General features: G+C 45.0%; 1 protein-coding gene across 1 annotated transcript in view; it reads left to right on the plus strand.

Annotated features, from left to right (window-relative positions):
- LOC311070543 (stonustoxin subunit alpha-like) overlaps window positions 1–20544 on the plus strand; it is a 110666-nt gene that overhangs the window by 81745 nt on the left and 8377 nt on the right. The window contains exon 5 of the mRNA XM_084094455.1: window positions 13815–15539. Coding sequence (XP_083950581.1) covers window positions 13815–15539 — 1725 coding nt within the window. The remainder of the gene's footprint in view (window positions 1–13814; window positions 15540–20544) is intronic.

Raw genomic sequence — 20544 nt, forward strand, 5'->3', positions numbered from 1 at the left:
ATGCCCCCAACGGAGAACTGCCGGACGGACGGGTTCGGGGATGAATAGTAATTGCTTCGGACATTGTCGTGGAGTGGTAGCGCGGTTAAGAGCCTATTTGACTATCCGTTCAACCCCCCAAACGGTAGCCCCAACCACACACTCCCGGGGGAGAATGTTCTCCTTGGCTGAGGCATCCTCTGAGGAGCCGAACAGGCGAGATAAAGCATCAGGCTTGATGTTCTTAGAACCAGGTCTATAGGAAATCGTGAAATTGAATCGACAGAAAAAAAGCGCCCAATGAGCCTGACGAGTGTTGAGCCTTTTAGTGGATCGAATATACTCCAGATTCCTGTGGTCTGTCCAGACAATGAATGGCTGTGATGAGCCCTCTAACCAATGGCGCCACTGACCTAACGCCAGTCGAATGGCCAATAACTCGCGGTTACCCACGTCATAATTGCGCTCCGCGGAAGAGAGACGATGCGAATAGAATGCACACGGGTGAACCTTATCATCCGAAGGAGAGCGCTGTGAAAGTACCGCCCCCACCCCCACATCCGACGCGTCGACCTCGACGATGAATTGTCTCTTGATATCAGGATTGTTAAGAATAGGAGCGGAGGTAAATAATGTCTTCAGACGGTAGAACGCAGACTGGGTCGCCTCGGTCCAAGTAAAACGGGACTTGACCGAGGTGAGCGCAGTAAGTGGAGCAGCCACTTGACTAAAATTTCGAATAAACTGTCTATAAAAATGTACAAAACCTAAGAAGCGCTGAAGAGCGACTCGGGAATCAGGTACTGGCCAATCAATGACGGCTTGAACTTTGGATGAGTCCATACTTATTCCATCAGCGGAAACGACAGATCCCAGAAACGTAACGGACTGAGAATGAAATATGCATTTCTCAGCCTTTACAAAAAGGCGGTTCTCTAAGAGACGTTGCAGGACACGACGAACATGCTGGACGTGCACTTGGAGGGAGGGTGAGAAAATAAGTATGCCGTCAAGGTAAACAAACACGAAGACGTTAAGCATATCTCTCAGGACATCATTAATGACAGCCTGAAATACAGCAGGAGCGTTGACCAATCCGAAAGGAAGAACCCAGTATTCAAAGTGACCGAGGGGCGTGTTAAATGCGGTCTTCCATTCATCTCCCTCTTTGATTCGAACTAAATGGTACGCATTGCGTAGATCTAATTTTGTGAAAAACCTCGCCCCCTGCAAGATCTCGAAGGCTGAAGACATGAGAGGCAAAGGATAGCGGTTCTTAATAGTGATGTCATTCAGCCCCCGATAATCTATGCAGGGACGTAAGGAGCCGTCCTTCTTTTTCACAAAAAAAAAAAAATCCAGCACCAGCGGGAGAGGAGGAAGAAACGATAGTACCAGCCGCAATAGACTCTGAGAGATACTTCTCTAAGGCCTCGCGTTCGGGCGCAGACAAAGAATACAACCGACCGCGAGGAGTGGTACCAGGAAGAAGATCGATTGCGCAATCGTAAGGTCGATGGGGAGGGAGAGAAGTGGCCCGGGAGCGACTGAAAACCTCTCGCAGATCGAGGTACTCCCCCGGCACTCCAGACAAATCCCCAGCCTCCTCCTGAAACACAGAAACAGAAGAAACAGGAGGAATAGCAAACACTAAACAATCAACATGACACGAAAGACTCCAAGACAAGATAGAACCATTAGTCCAATTAATATGGAGATTTTGTTTAGCTAACCAGGGGTGGCCTAAAACAATAGGTATAAAAGGAGATTGAAAAATATATAAAAAAAAGGTCTCTTGATGGTTCCCTGAGATGGTGAGACTCACCTGTCGGGTGGTGCGACGAACCTTAGAAATGACACTACCATCCAGAGCAAGCACAGAGGTGGAATCTTCAAGGTCAGTTAAAGGAATGTCATGTTCACGTGCCCATTTCTCATCAATGAAACTTGCTTCTGAACCAGAGTCAATGAGAGCCAAACCCGAAGCAGAAAAGGTGGACCAGCGGAGAGTCACCGGGAGGGTAGTGCGCATCTTGGACGAGGGGAGAAGAGAAGTTGCGCTCGCCAGAACTCCCCTGGTTACTGGCGAGCTCTGGCTTTTACAGAGCAGGTGGACACAAAGTGGCCATCAGAGCCACAGTAGAGACAGAGATGGTTTACTATCCGTCACTGACGTTCAGCCGTCGAGATCCGAATACCACCCAGCTGCATAGGCTCCGCTTCATGATCGCTCCGAACAGGAACAGAGGGTGTGGGCGGAGTTACTGGTCGCTCGGTTCTCAGACCGCGAGAGTGATGACGCATCTCAAAGCGCTTGTCCAGACGGATTGCCAGCTCCACTAACTGATCAAACTGCTCAGGAATCTCGCGGGCATAAATCTCGTCCTTAAAATTGGAATTGAGACCCTCAAGGAGGTGAGCAATGAGAGCAGGTTCATTCCAGCCTGATGAGGTAGCTAGAGTATGGAACTCGATAGCAAAATCAGCCACCGAACGTCTTCCCTGTTGAAGCACAGCGAGCTGGCGGGAAGCCTCATGACCATGTACTGAACGGTCAAACACCTTGACCATCTCCTCTTTGAACAGCTGGAAACGATTAGTCAGGTCGGAATTCGTCTCCCAGACGGCGGTTCCCCACTCACGTGCCCTGCCGGTTAGTAGTGAGATTATGTAGGCGATGCGTGCTCGATCCTGTGCATAGGTGGCTGGCTGCAAGGAGAACACAACCTCGCATTGAGTGAGAAAAGCACGGCATTGTGTGGGCTCACCGGCATAGCTGGGAGGGTTGTTAATCCTGGGTTCAGCAGAACTCCCGCGAGGAGCGGAAGCCTCAAGCTGATAGCGGTGAAGACGTGCGGTTAAGTCAGCAACCTGCGCAGTCAGGCTTTCCATGGAGCGACGAGTTTCAGAAATCTCTGCATCGTGCCTGCCCAGCACAACTCCCTGCACCTCAATAGCCGCACGAAACGGTCCTTCCCCCGCTGGGTCCATCCTGGTCGGATTATTCTGTCGGAGTTCGAATAGAGGACCCAAAAGCAGAGGTTATGCAGTACAGTTTATTGTTCAATAATCTCAAACAAGGAGACTGCCGTCAACAGACGCAGATCTGTGAATAACAAAAATGAAGATCCTTGACAGACAGATGATAGGAACCAGGGTCCAGTGCCAGGAGATAAACGAGCAACAACAGTCCTCCGTCCTCGTGCCCGGTACAAATGACTTGCAGACGGCAGGTGAGTGAAGGTCCACAGACAGAAGGTGAACTGGGCAGAGAACAAAGGTGAATCTCCAACTCTTACTCACGTATCAACAGGACAGGACAAGACAAGACAAGACAGGGTATTACTCAAGAGAGTAAATGCTGATGAGATCGTAACAAAGAGACAGAGCGAAAGCTCAACGTTCAACAATAATCCGACAAAGAGACAGAGCAAACAGTGACTAGAAGTAGCCGAGAGAATTAGAGAGAGAAAAGGATAAGGTGAGAGATAATCAGTGTAGGTGTTGATTCTAATGGGAAACATCTGCGAGAGAGGTGAGGAGGAGAAACATGAATGGGAATGATTAGAGTGTGTGCGCAGCGCAAGCGCTGAAAAAATAGGAATCAGCTGTATGTGTGTGCACGTGTGTGAATGAAGGTAAACAAACAGAAGGAAGAGACCAGTTGAGAGATGACCAGATGACAGTTTCAAAGCAGATGACAGTTTCAAAGCAGCTTTACAGAGATAAGCGTATAATTTAAGGTAACAGAGATTGTTTTGGCTTTATAGCAGAGTTAAGTTATTTTCCAGCTAAAGTTAGTTTTGATTGATTCGCTTCCATCGCAACGATCATTTGTTATTAAATTAGGGGGCGCTAAGACGACACCATTACCTCTTCACAGACTTTAAACGCGAACCTGTGAGAAACACTGATGGCGTTCACATGCGCATTTAGAATGGGTTCTATAGTTATGTGCGTTTGAAAATACGCAGGTTTGGAATTCCCTACAAGCCAAGCCTAAACAAAGTACTTGTCTTTCCTTATAAATTTTAATAAAGAATTTTATTTTGTTTTGTTGCTTTGGGGTAGGAACGCGAAACTAATTTTCCCGACAACGCCTTATCTGTATAGTGGTAGAGGGATCCTCCATAGGGAGAGACTAGTTGGCACTTCAGCACTGCGTTGTCATCGGTCCAGGCGAAGGTCCTTCATCAGATCTGGATACGGCCTGGATCCGGCAGGCTGCAGGAAAACCTCAGGATAAACACAGACACTAAAATTAGCGTAGATGCCATTCTTCTTATGATGTAACGAGTACATCAGGATTTATGGGAAGTGTTCCCGGTTAACAATCTACATTGTTAAAAGCGCTATATAAATGAAGATGACTTGACTTGACTTGAGACAAAAGGGGCAGGGGCTTGAGCCCCCCCTGTGGATACATCCAGCCGCAGCCGATGTCGAACACACCTAATGAGTGAGCACAGCTGGCCCCTCCCCCTCTCACACTGACACTGAGTGAGCACAGCTGGCCCCTCCCCCTCTCACACTGACACTGAGTGAGCACAGCTGGCCCCTCTCACACTGACACTGAGTGAGCACAGCTGTGTACTTAACCCCCTGGGGTCGACGGTATCGCCGGCGATACCAGCTCGCTTTTTTTCAGTTCAGTTCAAAAGAAATTAATTTTGCTCTGTGGACTTTGATATTACAAGCAAGTTTCATACATCAATCGATTCTGTTAAATGTGTATTATTTTTGTGTATACTCACAATAAAAACAAAGTGTTGTGCTTTTTGCCAAATAAAGAAAAATAAACGTGATGCGAGTTCTGCCTTCTCTCTGTCAGTGTAGTCCATTCTGAAATGCGTCGGAAAATGAACTGTAACTCAGCGAATACTCATTCAAACAGACACACAGACACACAGGCATGAAGCTTGAATTATCTTCTTTTAAATGAGGTAATTTATATAAAAAACAAATATTCTCATCTTGTGAAATCTGTAATAAAAGAGAGCGATTCCAGTCGACCTCATTACAACTAATTCAAAAGTAATGTGACTCCGCCTACGGAGAGCGCGCGCTATTCAAACGCAAATTAATGAGGCAATCCACACAATCCTGTGAACGCCCACATATCAGTTTATTCAGATCATTACTTGTTTACACCGTCTCGCAGCGCTGTTGTGATGACGAGGCAGAGACATTCGGATCCATGTGCAGATACTTTATTGGAACACACAAATAAACAGTAAACAGACACGGTAATGCAGAAGCACCCAGGGGAAGTCCAGAACTCGTAGTCGATAACAGGCAAGGGTCGGGGCAGGCAGCAAACGTTCATAAAAATGTCCTTGGAAACGGGCTAAGATCTAGAACCAGGAAATACTTGTGAAAGGCTGTAGAATGCTCAGAGTTGTACGCCGTGGCAGAAACAAGACTTCGCAGGGAACAGAAGGGAGCGGGGTCCTGATAAAGGGAAGTTGAGTGAGAACAGGTGGCAGTGATGATGAGGATCAGACAGGGATGGAAGGTGATGAGTGTGATGAGTTCTAGAATTCAGGGGAGAGTGATCTAGAGAAACCAGGAGGTGGCGTCGTTGAGCGCACCATGACAGAGCCCCCCCCCTGCGAGCGGCTCCGGAAGCGAGGGCCTGGACGACGGGGTCTCCCACGGGGCCTGGGAGCTGGGCGATCAGGGTGATCCTGGTGGAAGGTGGTGAGCAGAGCCGGGTCCAGAATGTCTTGGGACCTCACCCAGGAGCGCTCCTCAGGGCCGTACCCCTCCCAGTCGATAAGATACTGAAGAACCCCGCCACGGCGCCTGGAATCCAGGATCTCACGCACCCGGTAAGCCTCCTCGCCTCCGATGTCGATGGGGGGAGCACTCCTCGTCGCAACCTCCTCCCGGTCGTCCTCTCCTCTGGGTGTAGCAGCGAGTCTGAGAAGGGAGACATGGAAAGTGGGTGAGATGGGGTATGAGGAAGGGAGTGCTAACCTGTATGAGACAGGGGTGATCTGTCTCAGGATTCGGAAGGGTCCAATAAAACGGGGAGACAGCTTCTTGCAAGGGAGACGGAGACGCAGATCTCGGGTAGACAACCATGCCCACTGGCCCGGTCTGAAGACGGGGCCGCTTCTTCTGCGTCGATCAGCCTGCAGCCGGAACTGACGTACCGCACGTTGGAGATGAACATGGGCGGTGTTCCAGGTCTCCTCACTCCTCCGTAACCATGTGTCCACTGCTGGGAGATCCGTAGGCTCACCTGACCAGGGGAACAGAGGAGGTTGAAATCCCAGCACGCACTGGAAGGGCGTGAGACCGGTCGATGGCTTGCGAAGAGAGTTCTGTGCATATTCTGCCCACACAAGGAACCGACTCCAGTCCTGCTGATTCCGGTGGCAGTACGTTCGGAGGAAGCGAGTGAGATCCTGGTTCAGCCTCTCCACCTGTCCATTCGCTTGCGGGTGATAACCAGAAGTCAGACTGACATTAATGTTTAGTTGACTGCAGAGAGCTCTCCAAACCCGGGAGGTGAACTGGGATCCTCTGTCTGAGACGATATCCTCGGGTAAACCATACAAACGGAAAACATGATGGAGGAGGGCCTTAGCGGTTTGAAGAGCTGTGGGCAGCCCGGCCAAGGGGATAAACCTGCATGTCTTGGAGAATCGATCAACTACTGAGAGGATGGTGGTAAAACCCTGAGAACGAGGCAGATCAGTGACAAAATCCACTGCAATGTGGGACCATGGCCGCTGAGGAACAGGAAGTGGTTGAAGAAGTCCGGCAGGCCTTAAGTGGGAAGCCTTTACGATATTGCATGTGGTACACTGATGAACGAACTTGATTACATCTGCGTGGAGAGTGGACCACCAGAAACGGTTAGTGACTAGTTGTAATGTAGCTGAAATCCCAGGATGACCAGCACTAGGTGTGCAATGTACCCACTGAAGAACACGAGTGCGGAGGTTCAAAGGTACAAAGAGTCGATCAGGAGGGCAATCAGGAGGAGTCGGAAGATCTCTTTGGGCAGCTGCAATCTCAGACATGATGTCCCACTGGACAGGAGCGACGATGAGGGTAGATGGCAGAATGAACTCAGGCTTGAAATGATCAGAGGTACCATCAAATTGGCGAGACAGAGCGTCAGCCTTTCCATTCTTGGATCCTGGGCGATACGTGATCTTGAAGTTAAACCTTGAGAAAAAAAGAGACCATCTGGCTTGTCGGGCATTCAAACGTTTAGCTGATTTGATGTACTCGAGGTTGCGATGATCAGTGAGAACCGTAAAAGACTGACGAGCACCCTCCAACCAATGCCTCCACTCCTCAAAGGCAGCCTTCATGGCCAGAAGCTCCCTGTCACCCACGTCGTAGTTACGTTCAGCAGGAGTGAGCTTACGAGAATGGAAGGCGCAGGGAAACATTTTAGCAGGAGTACCATGCCGCTGCGACAAAATGGCTCCGATTCCTGAATTAGAAGCATCCACCTCCACGATGAACTCACATTCGGGGTCTGGATGATGGAGGATAGGGGCCGTAGTAAACTTCTCCTTGAGCCGTTCGAACGCAGAAGTGCACTCCGGTGACCACTTCAAATGCTGCCCCCCCCCCCCCTGTAGGAGGGATGTGAGAGGAGCGGCAGTGATGCTGAAATTCCGAATGAACCTTCGATAAAAATTGGCAAAGCCCAGGAAACGCTGCAACTCCTTCACGGTGGTGGGTCGAGGCCCGTTCACTACTGCTCTCACTTTACTGTCATCCATGATGATTCCCTCAGCACTGATAACATACCCCAGGAACGCGATCCGAGTCTGGTGAAACTCACACTTCTGGACCTTGGCATACAACTGATTGTCAATGAGCCGCTGAAGTACAACTCGCACATCCTGGACGTGTGTTTCGAGGGTATCAGAATAAATCAAAATGTCGTCAATGTAGACAATGACTCTCAGGTTCAGCATGTCACGGAAGATCTCGTTTACGAAGGCCTGGAAGACAGAAGGACTGTTGGAAAGGCCGAAAGGCATCACCCGGTATTCATAGTGACCAGTAGTCGTGGAGAAAGCCGTCTTCCACTCGTCACCCTCTCGAATACGAATTAAGTTGTAGGCGTTCCGCAGGTCTAGCTTGGTGAAATATTTGGCGGTGCGGAGCATCTCCAGAGCAGCGGGGACCAGTGGCAGAGGATAGCGGTACTTGACAGTGATTTCGTTAAGACTGCGATAGTCTATACAGGGGCGGAGACCTCAATCTTTTTTCTTCACAAAGAAGAACCCAGCAGAAGCAGGAGAAGTGGAAGGAGTGATGAAGCCCTTTGAGAGTTGTTCATCAATGTAAGACCTCATAGCGTCGGTCTCAGGCTGGGATAACGGATAGACTCTCCCACGGGACGGTACAGCTCCAGGAAGAAGTTCAATGGCACAATCCCCAGGTCTGTGTGGTGGAAGTTGAGACGCCTCTCTTTCACTGAAAGCCTGAGCGAGATCATGATAAACTGTAGGTACACCCAGGAGATCGGGATCTTCGGAACGGCTGGAACCAGAATCAGAACCAAGGACAGCGGGCTGACAGTTAGTTAAACAGAGAGGGGACCACTGAATTACCTTTCTCTCGGACCAGGAAATGTAGGGGTTGTGTTTCTCCAGCCAGGGAAAACCCAGAATCACAGGGTGTTGTGGTGAATTTATGGTGAAGAGTTGAATGGTTTCCGAGTGCTGAGTGCCAGTATTGAGGGTTAACTGCTGAGTGATATATTGAATCTTGCCAGTTCCCAAGGGTCGTCCATCTAATGCTGCCACTGCCACCCGGGATTCACATGGAATAAGAGAAAAATGAGCTTTAGCAAAAGCGAGATCAATAAAATTTCCTGCTGCCCCTGAGTCAATCAAAGCATTTATATTAACAATCTCTTTATCAGACCTGAGAGAAACCTCTAAAGTGAGAGAATTGGAAGAGGGAACACAGGAACTCACCGCAGCAGAGTCTCTTGAAGTGGGTCTCACAGGGCATGTCGCCCTCAAGTGGCCAGGTTGAGCACAGTATAGACAGAGGTTGTTGCGTCTCCTTCTCTCCCGCTCCTCTGAAGTTAAGCGTGTAAAGCCGATCTGCATGGGCTCTGGTTCCGAACTGGCGGATGGATATTCACCCACTCGGGGTTTGAGCGGTGTGCGGCGCGCACGCATGAGGTTATCCAAACGAATAGCAAGATCCATTAGTTGACTGAGAGATTTTCCGTCATCCCGGCAAGCAAGTTCCCCCTGCAGATCTGAATTGAGCCCCTTGCGGTAGAGTAATCTCAACGGATCATCCCTCCAGCCCGTCTGTGCCGCGAGAGTGCGGAAGGTGAGAGTGTAATCCGCCGCGGAGGATCCTCCCTGACGTAAAGACAATAGCAGCTCGCCCGGTTCCTTTCCGCCAGCAGGATGCTCAAAGACCTCTCTGAATTGGGCGAGGAAGTTGTCGTAAGAGGGGAAAGCAAGATTTCCTCCTGCCCAAAGCGCTGTCGCCCATTCCAGGGCCCTTCCAGTCAGCAACGAACATATGAAAGACACACGGGCGTCGTCATTGTTAGAAAAGAGGTTGGGTTGTTGATTTATATACAGAGTGCATTGTAGCAGGAACCCTTTACATGTTGCCGATGAGCCATCGTATTTATCCGGAAGGGATAGGCGAGGATTATTGGAAGATGTACTCACACTAGGAGACGGTTGAACTGGAGGTGCAGCGGGTTGAGCAGCAGCGGCGGATTGAGTTGAGAGAGCCCGCATGGATCTCACCAGTTCCTCGGTAAGTGTGGTTAATTTCTCAAGCTGCCGTTGATGGGTTACCAGAATTGAAGCTTGATTGGAGACCTCTGTGGTTAGTTGATGCATGGCTGCTGGATCCTTTGCTGGCGAAGTCTTCTGTGATGACGAGGCAGAGACATTCGGATCCATGTGCAGATACTTTATTGGAACACACAAATAAACAGTAAACAGACACGGTAATGCAGAAGCACCCAGGGGAAGTCCAGAACTCGTAGTCGATAACAGGCAAGGGTCGGGGCAGGCAGCAAACGTTCATAAAAATGTCCTTGGAAACGGGCTAAGATCTAGAACCAGGAAATACTTGTGAAAGGCTGTAGAATGCTCAGAGTTGTACGCCGTGGCAGAAACAAGACTTTGCAGGGAACAGAAGGGAGCGGGGTCCTGATAAAGGGAAGTTGAGTGAGAACAGGTGGCAGTGATGATGAGGATCAGACAGGGATGGAAGGTGATGAGTGTGATGAGTTCTAGAATTCAGGGGAGAGTGATCTAGAGAAACCAGGAGGTGGCGTTGTTGAGCGCACCATGACAGCTGTGAGGAATAACAATAATGAAAAAAGTACCTCAGAAGTGCGGGTATATCGAGGAGCAAGCTGAGGAATACTGTAAGTTTTTTTTTTCTTCTCACGTGAATCGGGTTTCTGTTTTTGATGAATGAACGGCAGAGATGCGCGCTGTTTACAACAGCTCGCAAAAAGACAGTTTAAATTTAAATTGCGTCTCTGTGTGAATGAATGATGATGTTTTACCAAACTGCATTGCTGTACTGAGTTGAGTAAAAATCGACAGAAATATGTTGAAATAAAATGTAGGCTATTTGTATAAGCAACGTTTTAAACTGAAAATTAACATTTATATGCCCTAATATTTCATAAAAACAACGTTACAGTAAGGCGTTTCTGTTTGTGTATGAATGTTTCGGTTTTAGCAAACTGTATTGCTACACTCAGTAAATATCGACTAAAATATGTTGAAATAAAATGTATTTGTATAAGCAACGTATTAAACTGCAAATTAACATTTATATTTCTTATAATAAAAATGAAAGACCTATGTTACAGACATATGAAAGACAACATTTCGTTGATTAGTTTTGGATAGATTATACATTTTTAATGTAAAATATCTGCCACCTCAAATAAGCTTTTGTTTGCCAATATTTGCTTATGTTAAATATAATATGTTTTGTCAAAAATAAAGTTATCAAATAATCAATCAAATCCTTAACTTTGAAATATGTATGATAAAATGTATACTTTAGTTTTTACAAAGAAAGATTACACTTGAATTGTTGTTGTAATTGTAACCTTTTTAATCAAAAAATATATTTACAAGGTAGATCTAAACAAACTATTAAAAGGTAAATATAAGCCTTTTCTTTAAATAACTTTTATTGTGTTTTATTATTGACAAATTTGGGGAGAGGATAAATATTCCAAAACTGAAAATACTTCAGTAATTAAACAGATGCTTCCAACTGTTGCTCTTGCATTCTTGTGGCTCAGTGACTCACCTGAATGAATGGCTAATTATGTATGCAGGCCCCATTGTCTCCTCAGGTGTGAACCACTATATATGCATGACCGTTGACGCCCACTCCGCATATGGCCTTTCCAAACAGAAAGTGCTTTGCAAAATTCAAATCAATGTATTGTGTTATGTGAATGATAAGGCAGGGTGATTTTCACTTCATTTTGAAGAAAAAACACTAGGCGATGACATCTTTTAGACAAAAGTCATATTGGCACATATTTGGAATGTGTTTTATGGCCTTATTTTAGAAACTTTATTTTTTATTTTTTTCAATAACCATGCATAAACATTATTCTCTCAAAAATGCAGACATGTACATTCTTGTTGCTCACATTTCATGGTAGCCCTGTTTGTGCTAAATAGTGTGTAATTTTTTTTTGCCATTAACCCTCTGGGGTCTGAGCGGTTTTCTGGGCCCTTGAGATGTTCTGACATGCCCTGACATTTGTGCTTTTTTTCAGTTGCTTATAAACATATTAATGGCAAAGGTGTAAATTCACTCTATAAAGCACAAACAGGGCTACCATAATATGTGAGCCACGTGTATGTACATGTTTTCATTTTTGAGAGAATAATGTTTATGCGTGGATATTGAAAAAACTAAAAACTAAAATTTCTGAAATAAGGCCACAAAACACATAGTAAATATGTGTCAATAAGACTTTTGACTAATGGATGTCGTCGCCTATAGTATTTTCTTCAAAATTATGTGAAAATAGTCTTGCTTTATCATTCAAATAAAACCATACATTGATTTAAATTGATGTAAAACATCGTATGTATGCGAAGGGGCGTGAACGAGGAGTGGTTTACACCTGAAATTACAATGTCCCATCCCACTCTGCATAATGACTCTGCATAATGACTCTGTATAATGATGAGCCATTCACACAGGTGTGATAACTGACTGAGCCACAATGCAAGGACAAAAGATATATTTAGAAGAAGACTTATATTGACCATTTAAGATTTTGCTTACATCTATCTTGTAAATATGTTTTGCTATTTTATTAAAAAGGTTACAATTACAACAATAATTACAATTTCAACAATATTTCAAGTGTACTCTTTCTTTGTAAAAAAAAAAAGATTATAGGCCTACATTTTATCTGTATTCATTAGTTTGAATATAATCAACATTGGAACAGCTAACATCTTAGTTGATGACTTTATTTTTGACAAAATTAGTATACAGTACAGTAAAAACTATACCCAAATCTAGTCAACAAGATGTTGTCTTTCATATTTCGCCTGACTGTAACGTTGTTTTCATGAAATATTAGGGCATATTGTTCATTTGCAGTTTAATACGTTGCTTATACAAATAGCCTACATTTTATTTCAACATATTTCAGTCGATTTTTACTCATTATAGCAATACAGCAATACAGTATAGCAATACAGTTTGCTAAAACATCATCATTCATTCACACACGCGATTTAAATTTAAACTGTCTTTGCCAGTTGTGGTAAACAGCGCGCATCTCTGCCGTTCATTCATCATAAACAGAAACCCACGTGAAGAACGTGAGAAGGAAAAAACACTTACTAGTATTCCTTAGCTCGCTCCTCGATATACCCGCACTTCTGAGGGACTTTTTCCATTATTATTATTATTCCTCACAGCGCTGCGAGATGGTGTAAACAAGTAATGTTCTGAATAAACTTGTGTTTCTCGAGCTGATATGGGGGCGTTCACAGGATTGCGTGGATTGCCTCAGTAATTTGCGTTTGAATAGCGCGCGCTCTCCGTAGGCGGAGTCACATTACATTTGAATCAGCTGTAATGAGCTCGACTGGAATCGCTCTCTTTTAATACAGATTTCACAAGATGAGAATATTTGTTTTTTATATAAATTACTTCATTTAAAAGAAGAGAATTCAAGCTTCATGCCTGTGTGTCTGTATGCCTGTTTGACTAAGTATTCGCTGAGTTACAGTTCATTTTCGGACGCGTTTCAGAATGGACTACACTGGCAGAGAGAAGGCAGAACTCGCATCACGTTTATTTTTCTTTATTTGGCAAAAAGCACAACACTTTGTTTTTATTGTGAGTATACACAAAAATAATACACATTTAACAGAATCGATTGATGTATGAAACTTGTTTTGTAAAATCAAAGTCAAAAGAGTATTTCAGGTCTCAATTCAACTCATAAGGAAAAAAGCGAGCAGATCACGCCGGCGTGATCTCCGACCTCTAAGGGTTAATATGTTTATAAGCAACTGAAAAAAGCAAAAATGTCAGGGCATGTCAGAACATCTCAAGGACCCCAAAAACACCTTAGACCCCAGAGGGTTAAACTTTCCCCATTTATTGTATGTCATTATGTCAGTATCAGTATTTGCTTTCTACCATGCACAAATAAAAATGTCACTGAACTTTTGCTGTGTAATTGTAACAATGAGCACTCAAACACACCAAACCAACAATTACTAAAAACACACACAAAAACTGATTTTGCACGGGTATTTTGCACTAGTAACTCTAAAAGTATTTTCTCATTTCAGCTGTCACTCTGTGGGATAAGAAATCATTGAGAGAAGATTTGGACAGTCGTCCACAGCCCAGGACAGATGTGAAGTTCAGTACCTCCGACTCTCTCTCCAGTAAGTCCAGTCTCCTGGATGTGAGTGCTTCCCTGAAGGCCAGCTTCTTGGCAGGGCTGGTGGAGGTGGGAGGATCTGCCAAGTTCCTGCGTGACACCAAATCCTCAAACCAACAGTCCAGAGTTACAATGTATTACAGTGAAACCTCTAGATTCGAACAGCTCACTATGACTCAGCTGGGACAGATCACCTACCCTCCGGTCTTTGACCAGAAAACTGCAACTCATGTGGTCACAGGTGTTCTATACGGAGCTCAGGCCATCATGGTGTTTGATCGGACATTTACAGAAGAGGAAGACAAGCAGGAGATTGAGGGAGAACTGAATATCATGGTCACGAATATTTCTCAATTTTCCATTGAGGGACAAGGAGCTGTAGATATGACAGATGCTCAAAAGAAAGTGGCTGAGAATATTGCCTGCACATTTTATGGTGACGTCCGCCTTGATCAAAACCCCACCACTTTCAGAGAGGCCCTAGAGGTGTACAAGAAGCTCCCCACTATACTGGAGAAGAATCCACAGAGTGCAGTTCCAATAAAAGTCAATCTCTATCCTCTTTCTCTACTGGATACAAAAGCAGCTCAGTTGGAGAGAGAAATTAGCACAAGTCTGATTTCCAACACTGAAGATATAATAGAGGAGCTGGGAGAAGTAGAGAGGACATGCAACGATCTCTCCAGAAAAACACTGGTAAATGTTTTTAAAGACATCAAAGAGAGGCTCCATTTATTTCAGGGCTCTCTTAGCACTTACAAAATGGTGCTCCTGAAAGCAGTGGCCAGGGTCTTGCCTGCTATACGAGGAGGAGAGAAGGAGCTAAATTCATTGGAAGACATCCTGAAGATCCACTACAGCTCCCCCTTTAATGCTAGCATGCTTAACCAGTGGTTAGAACATGGAAAGGCTGAACTTAGGCGCTTGAGTTCTCAAACCATGAGGCTGGAGGAAATCGATACTGTAGACTCAAACCGTCTCAACACCATCCTCCTTGATCCTAATATTGATGTTGTGGTGTGCTTGACCTTCACATCTCTGAAGTATGAAGACCCAGACCTTTCAGCCATGAAGAAGTTTCTGGAATCTGATGAGTTTAAAGGGCTAGATGTGGGAATGAAACACAATTCTAGCACATTATCATCTGTCAGAAAGTGGTTCACCGATCGTGCTATCATCTCAAAGATGAGAAAGAACTTATCTGTTTTAAGAATTTTTTTTGAGGCTAATAAAGATGAAAAAAGATATCGATTCATTATTTCTGCCATCTCTGATCCCTCCAATCCTGGCTCCTCTATCTATCTGTATGAATCAGGGAACCTGACGGACACACAGTTCCAGCCCGTGTCCAAGCCTCCTCCACTAATAGTGATGAAGATCCTGGAGCGCGGTGTGACCCTGAAACTGCAGAAGTCCCCAACTGGAGAAACTGTGCAGTTCAGAGTGGAGTACCAGCAGGTGAAAGCAGATTCTGGTGCTGAGGAACAGTGGATTATCATAAACACCGCTGATGAAGTCTTTAATCTGACTGGATTGGAGTCTGGAAAGCAGTACTCGATCCGCTACAGGATAGTGGGTAAAGTGGGAGTGAGTGAAGCCAGTGACACTATCGGCCCCATACCGTCTTCAGGTAAGTGTTATATGCACTTTTTTTTTTTTTTGCATTAATCTTTATCTTTTAAAAAAAGATTTATATTTCGCTTCATTCTCAGTCAATGTTTGCATTGACAACCATATTTCCTAACATGTGTGGCTATAATTAAATGTGTAACATGTTGTAAAGTGTTTCCCACTTGACTGTATATATGAACGTATTATTTCCTTTGTTCATGTTGTTACAAATAGTCCTTATAGACGCAGAGTATAGTGTGTATTTGATGTCTAATGTAGGCTAGTGTACTTAATCATATGACATTCACAATAAACAATACAAAGCCTTGAACAAGTGACACGTACATTTCTCTGTATGAAAACCAATAGGACATTTAAAACCCTCTGGTGCTCCTCATTTGGGAGTCACTCTTATTCTCTTCGTGGTCAAAAGTGACCAGACACCTGAATTTTTTTTTTATTTTGTCAAATTTGTAAAATGTAAAATTGTATTTTGAGAGGATTTGATGGTAATTATTCATGTTTATGCAATAATTATGGTCTATTTTTGCCATTGAAAATAATTTAAAAACAAATTCAAATCATTTTAAATATTTTTTCAATTAATGCAGTATTTCAGATTAATAGAGACTAGGCCTTTTAAATCAATTTTTGAAGGCAGATTAGCGCCATCTGTTGTCATTTCATGGTGTTACCACAAGATGCCTGTATAGCTCTCTATGGAGAGGCTTGTGAATTCTTTAGTAGTTTTTGGACAAAATTACTTACTTTTAAGATGTGGATTTGAATTATTATTTTTTTTTAAAGAAATTCTCAAATAATACTTTTTTTAATGTCGATTTGAAGTGTACAAGTTTTTGCATTATCATAACTATAGCCAAACCTGAATACAGAGACATTTTGTTACACATAACAATAAAATAAAAATGTAACAAAAATAAACAGGAATGCTCAGTAGCGGTTTTAGGCACGGGCGAACCGGGCAATCGCCCGGGGCGGCATTTTTGGGGGGGCGGCGCCGCCGGCACGAGCAAAAAAAAAAAAAAAAAAAAAAATCTGCGCCGCGAAACAGTTTTCTATTATCTATCATTTCACTGTGTGGGGAATTAGCAAATTTGCGCCCCCTGAAGCTGCAGGCGCCCTTTGCTTACTAAGAAGATGCCGTGCACAGAAGCTGTTTGTTTGAGAAGGGGAAAAGGGAGGGGGCGCGGCGGAGGCGCGGGCGCTGATGACAGTTCACCTCTGGGTCTCTCCCAAATGGAACGGACAAGGAGGGGGATCCATATAGTTATCTAAGTCAGTCACACCTCGACTTTCTTCCAAATAACGCACATTTCATTCATAATATTATAAATACAGGCCTCTATATTTCCTGCACATTTTTGTTTTTCTGAATGGTCTGAATGGCTAATAAAAATAGGTCATACAAAACGATTACTTGGTCACCACCACCAAGGTGAATTGGTTTAGTCTTGACTTCTGGTCGTGACTCGTGAGTGTCAGTTGGTATGGGGGGGATCAGGGGAAATCTGTTGATTGTCGATGTCAAGCGCCAAATAAGAGATGGACAAGAAAGGTCGACAGCCATCAGGTGCCCAATTTAGAAACGAGCGAAAGATAAAGGTATGCAACTATGTTTTCTTTGTATGATTACGGTATCCATGTCATGAAGGGGCAATTGGTGGGTATAACTCTTATTTGTTAGCCTTTTTCCTATGATTCTTGCTATGCTTAACAATAATTCGGTTTTAACTCAAACACGAGATCTATAATTTCACCATAATATTGTTCTTTGCAATAAAACTGTTACAAGTTCAGTTATTACAATTACACTGCAAAAAATGCTTTTCTTACTTAGTATTTTTGTCTTGTTTCCAGTCCAAATATCAAACATTTCTTAAAGATGCATAACGTTATTTTAACAAAGTGGTAAAATGACATAAGCTATTAAGTCTTGTTTTCAGGGGATTTTTTTTTTATCTCCCCAGAAAACAAGACTTAATATCTTAAAATTGAGTGAAAGACTTAAAATTGAGTTTTTGCTTAAAACAAGCAAAACATGATCCGTCAATGGGGTAAGAAAAATGTGTGTGTGTGTGTGTGTGTGTGTGTGTGCGTGGGTGGATCTGTTTTGCACTATTGATGTTTTAGGCACAAGTGTGACTACATTTTTTATGACCACTTAGCCTGCTCGAACCATGCCCTCAATTTTTTTGTGTGTTCACATTACAAATGCCATAAAAGTCACCAGGTTTCGTACCATTCTGATGAAGCTGTGATTTAAAAATAAAAATAAAACAGACAATTTAACTAAAACAGACCAAAGAGCACCAGATGATATAGCTGACATAAAAATAAAATAAATAAACAACAACAATCATAAACAAAACACACACACAAAAACAAATAATCAACTTAAAACACAAAAACTGTTGACTCTTAAAGGATTAGTTCACTTTAAAAAAAAAAGGTTTTGCTGATAATTTACTCACCCCGATGTCATCCAAGATATCCATGACTTTTATTTCTTCAGTCGAAAAGAAATTAAGGTTTTTGAGGAAAACATTCCAGGATTTTTCTCCATATAATGGACTTCAATGGCAACCAATGGTTTGAAGGTTCAAATGTTCGTCTCAATGCCGCTTCAAAGACTCATCACAACCATTTAGTCGAGAAATAAGAGTCTAATCTAGAGAAACGATCGCCCATAGGGCAGTCCAGGTGTTTGGAGGCATAAGCTGCTGCAATCGCGTCCACTATCCACCTGGACAGGCTTTGTTTCGAAGCGGCGAGACCCTTGGTGCGCCCACCAAACGAAACAAAGAGCTGCTCGGAACGCCTAAAGGCGTGTGATGTAAACTCTCAGCGCCCTGACGGGGCATAAGAGGTTTTCACTGCCCTCGCTATCGGATGCTGGCAGAGCCGACAGGGAGAAGATCTGCGCCCCAAAGGGGGTGCCAATCGCTTTGGGGATGTAACCGTGTCTCGGTTTGAGGATGACTTTGGAGTCATTCGGTCCGAACTCGAGACATGCGGGGCTAACAGACAGCGCGTGCAGATCCCCCACATGTTTTACTGAAGACAGAGCTATCAGAAAAATGGTTTTAAACGAGAGGTATTTCAAATCCACGGATTCTAGTGGTTCTAGGGGAAAACCTTCAGGGCCTCCAGGACCAAGGACAGATCCCAAATAGGAACCGAGGGGGACCGCGGGGGGTTCATTTGTCTGGCTCCTCTGAGGAAGCGGATGATAAGCTCGTTCCTTCCAATTGCACGGCCGTCTCTGCGAACGCTGCAATAGCCGCAACATACACTTTGAGCGTGGAGGGGGACCTGCCCTTGTCCAACAGCTCTTGTAGGAAGGAGAGCACCCGTGGAACCCCGCATGTACATGGATCCAGGCTCTTAATAGCGCACCATTTAGAGAACACAGACCATTTAGACGCGTAGAGCCTTCTCGTGGAAGGAGCTCTAGACTGCATGATCGTGTTTACGACCCCTTCTGGCAAGTCAACGGGTATCCGTTGATTATCCACGCATGCAGAGACCAGCGCTCTGGATGGGGATGCCACCGGCTTGAGAGAGGAGATCTTTTCTCACCGGGATCGGCCATGGGGCTAAGTGCGACAGCCTCACTAACTCTGGGTACCAGATTTGGTTCTCCCATCGCAGGGCTACGAGAAGCACTGAGTGGTGTGTTTCCCTGATTCTCTTGATGACCTGTGGTAACAGGGAGATTGGAGGAAAAGCATACAGCGGGCGGTTGGGCCAGGTTTGGGCCAGCGCGTCCTCGCTCTTTGAGAAAAACGTCGGGCAGTGAGCGTTGTCTCCTGACTCAAAGAGGTCGACTTCCGCCCTGCCGAATAGGCGCCAGAGTAACTGGACTGTCTGAGGGTGCAGAGACCATTCTCCCGGGGGAATGATGTCTCTTGACAGTCTGTCTGGGCCGACGTTCAGATGGGTTAGGGTTAGCCGGCACGTGCGCGGCTCTCAGCGAGCGCAACGAGTGATGAGCCCACACGAGAAGGCGTTGTGTCAGATTGCAGAGGTTCCTGGATCTGACACTGCCCTGTCAGTTCACATAGGACACCACTGACATGTTGTCCGAGCGGACTAGCACATGGTGATCCCATATGTGTGCGAGGAAGCGCATGAGCGCGTTCTCGACCGCTATCATCTCCAAACAGTTTATGTGGAGGCATTTCTCCTGGTCTGACCACAGGCCAAAGACCGGTTTGCCCTCGAAAAGAGCGCCCCAACCTAAGTTGGATGTGTCCGTCGAGATAACTTTGCGGTGCGAGGCGGCTCCCATTGTTACTCCCTGCTGGTACCAGTCGGCCGCTAACCAGGGCTTCAGTGCTGAAATACGCAGTATTTCGCATACGCATCGCATACGCATACGCAGTAGACCCAGCTGAAGCACTGCTGCAGCTGATGCCATACAACCCAGCATCCTCTGAAATGTTTTGAGAGGTGTGGTGCTGCCCGACTGGAAAGACACAGCCAGGTGTCAGATACAGCGCGCGCGCTGTGTCAACAGTCGGGCCGCCAATGCCACAGAGTCCAGTTCCAAACCCAGAAAAGAGGTTGACTGACTGGGCAGTAATGAGCTCTTGGTCCAGTTGACCATGAGACCCAGGCTTTCCAGGTAGCTGAGAAGCACTGTTCTGTGAGCGATAAGTTATTCCTCTGACTGTGCTAGAATCAGCCAATTGTCCAAATAGTTTAAAATTCGCATTCCCTGACCTGTCAGGGGAGCGAGAGCCGTGTCCATGCACTTCGTGAATGTACGGGGTGCCAAAGACCGGCCGAACGGCAGGACGGTGTACTGATATACCTGACCTACTTCCTGCTCAGCTACTGTTCGGACGCTCTTGCTTACTGCTCCGCGCTTTGCTCTATCGCTTTTACATTTTATCTCCTTTATTTTTATATTTTATTTCCTTTTATCACCTAATTTTAACTTCAGCAAACAGCACAGTGCTCAGACAACAAAGTTTGGATTACTACAAAAACGCAGAATT

Source organism: Abramis brama (genome assembly GCF_963993115.1).
Source record: "Abramis brama genome assembly, chromosome: 20".
Lineage (NCBI taxonomy): Eukaryota > Metazoa > Chordata > Actinopteri > Cypriniformes > Leuciscidae > Abramis > Abramis brama.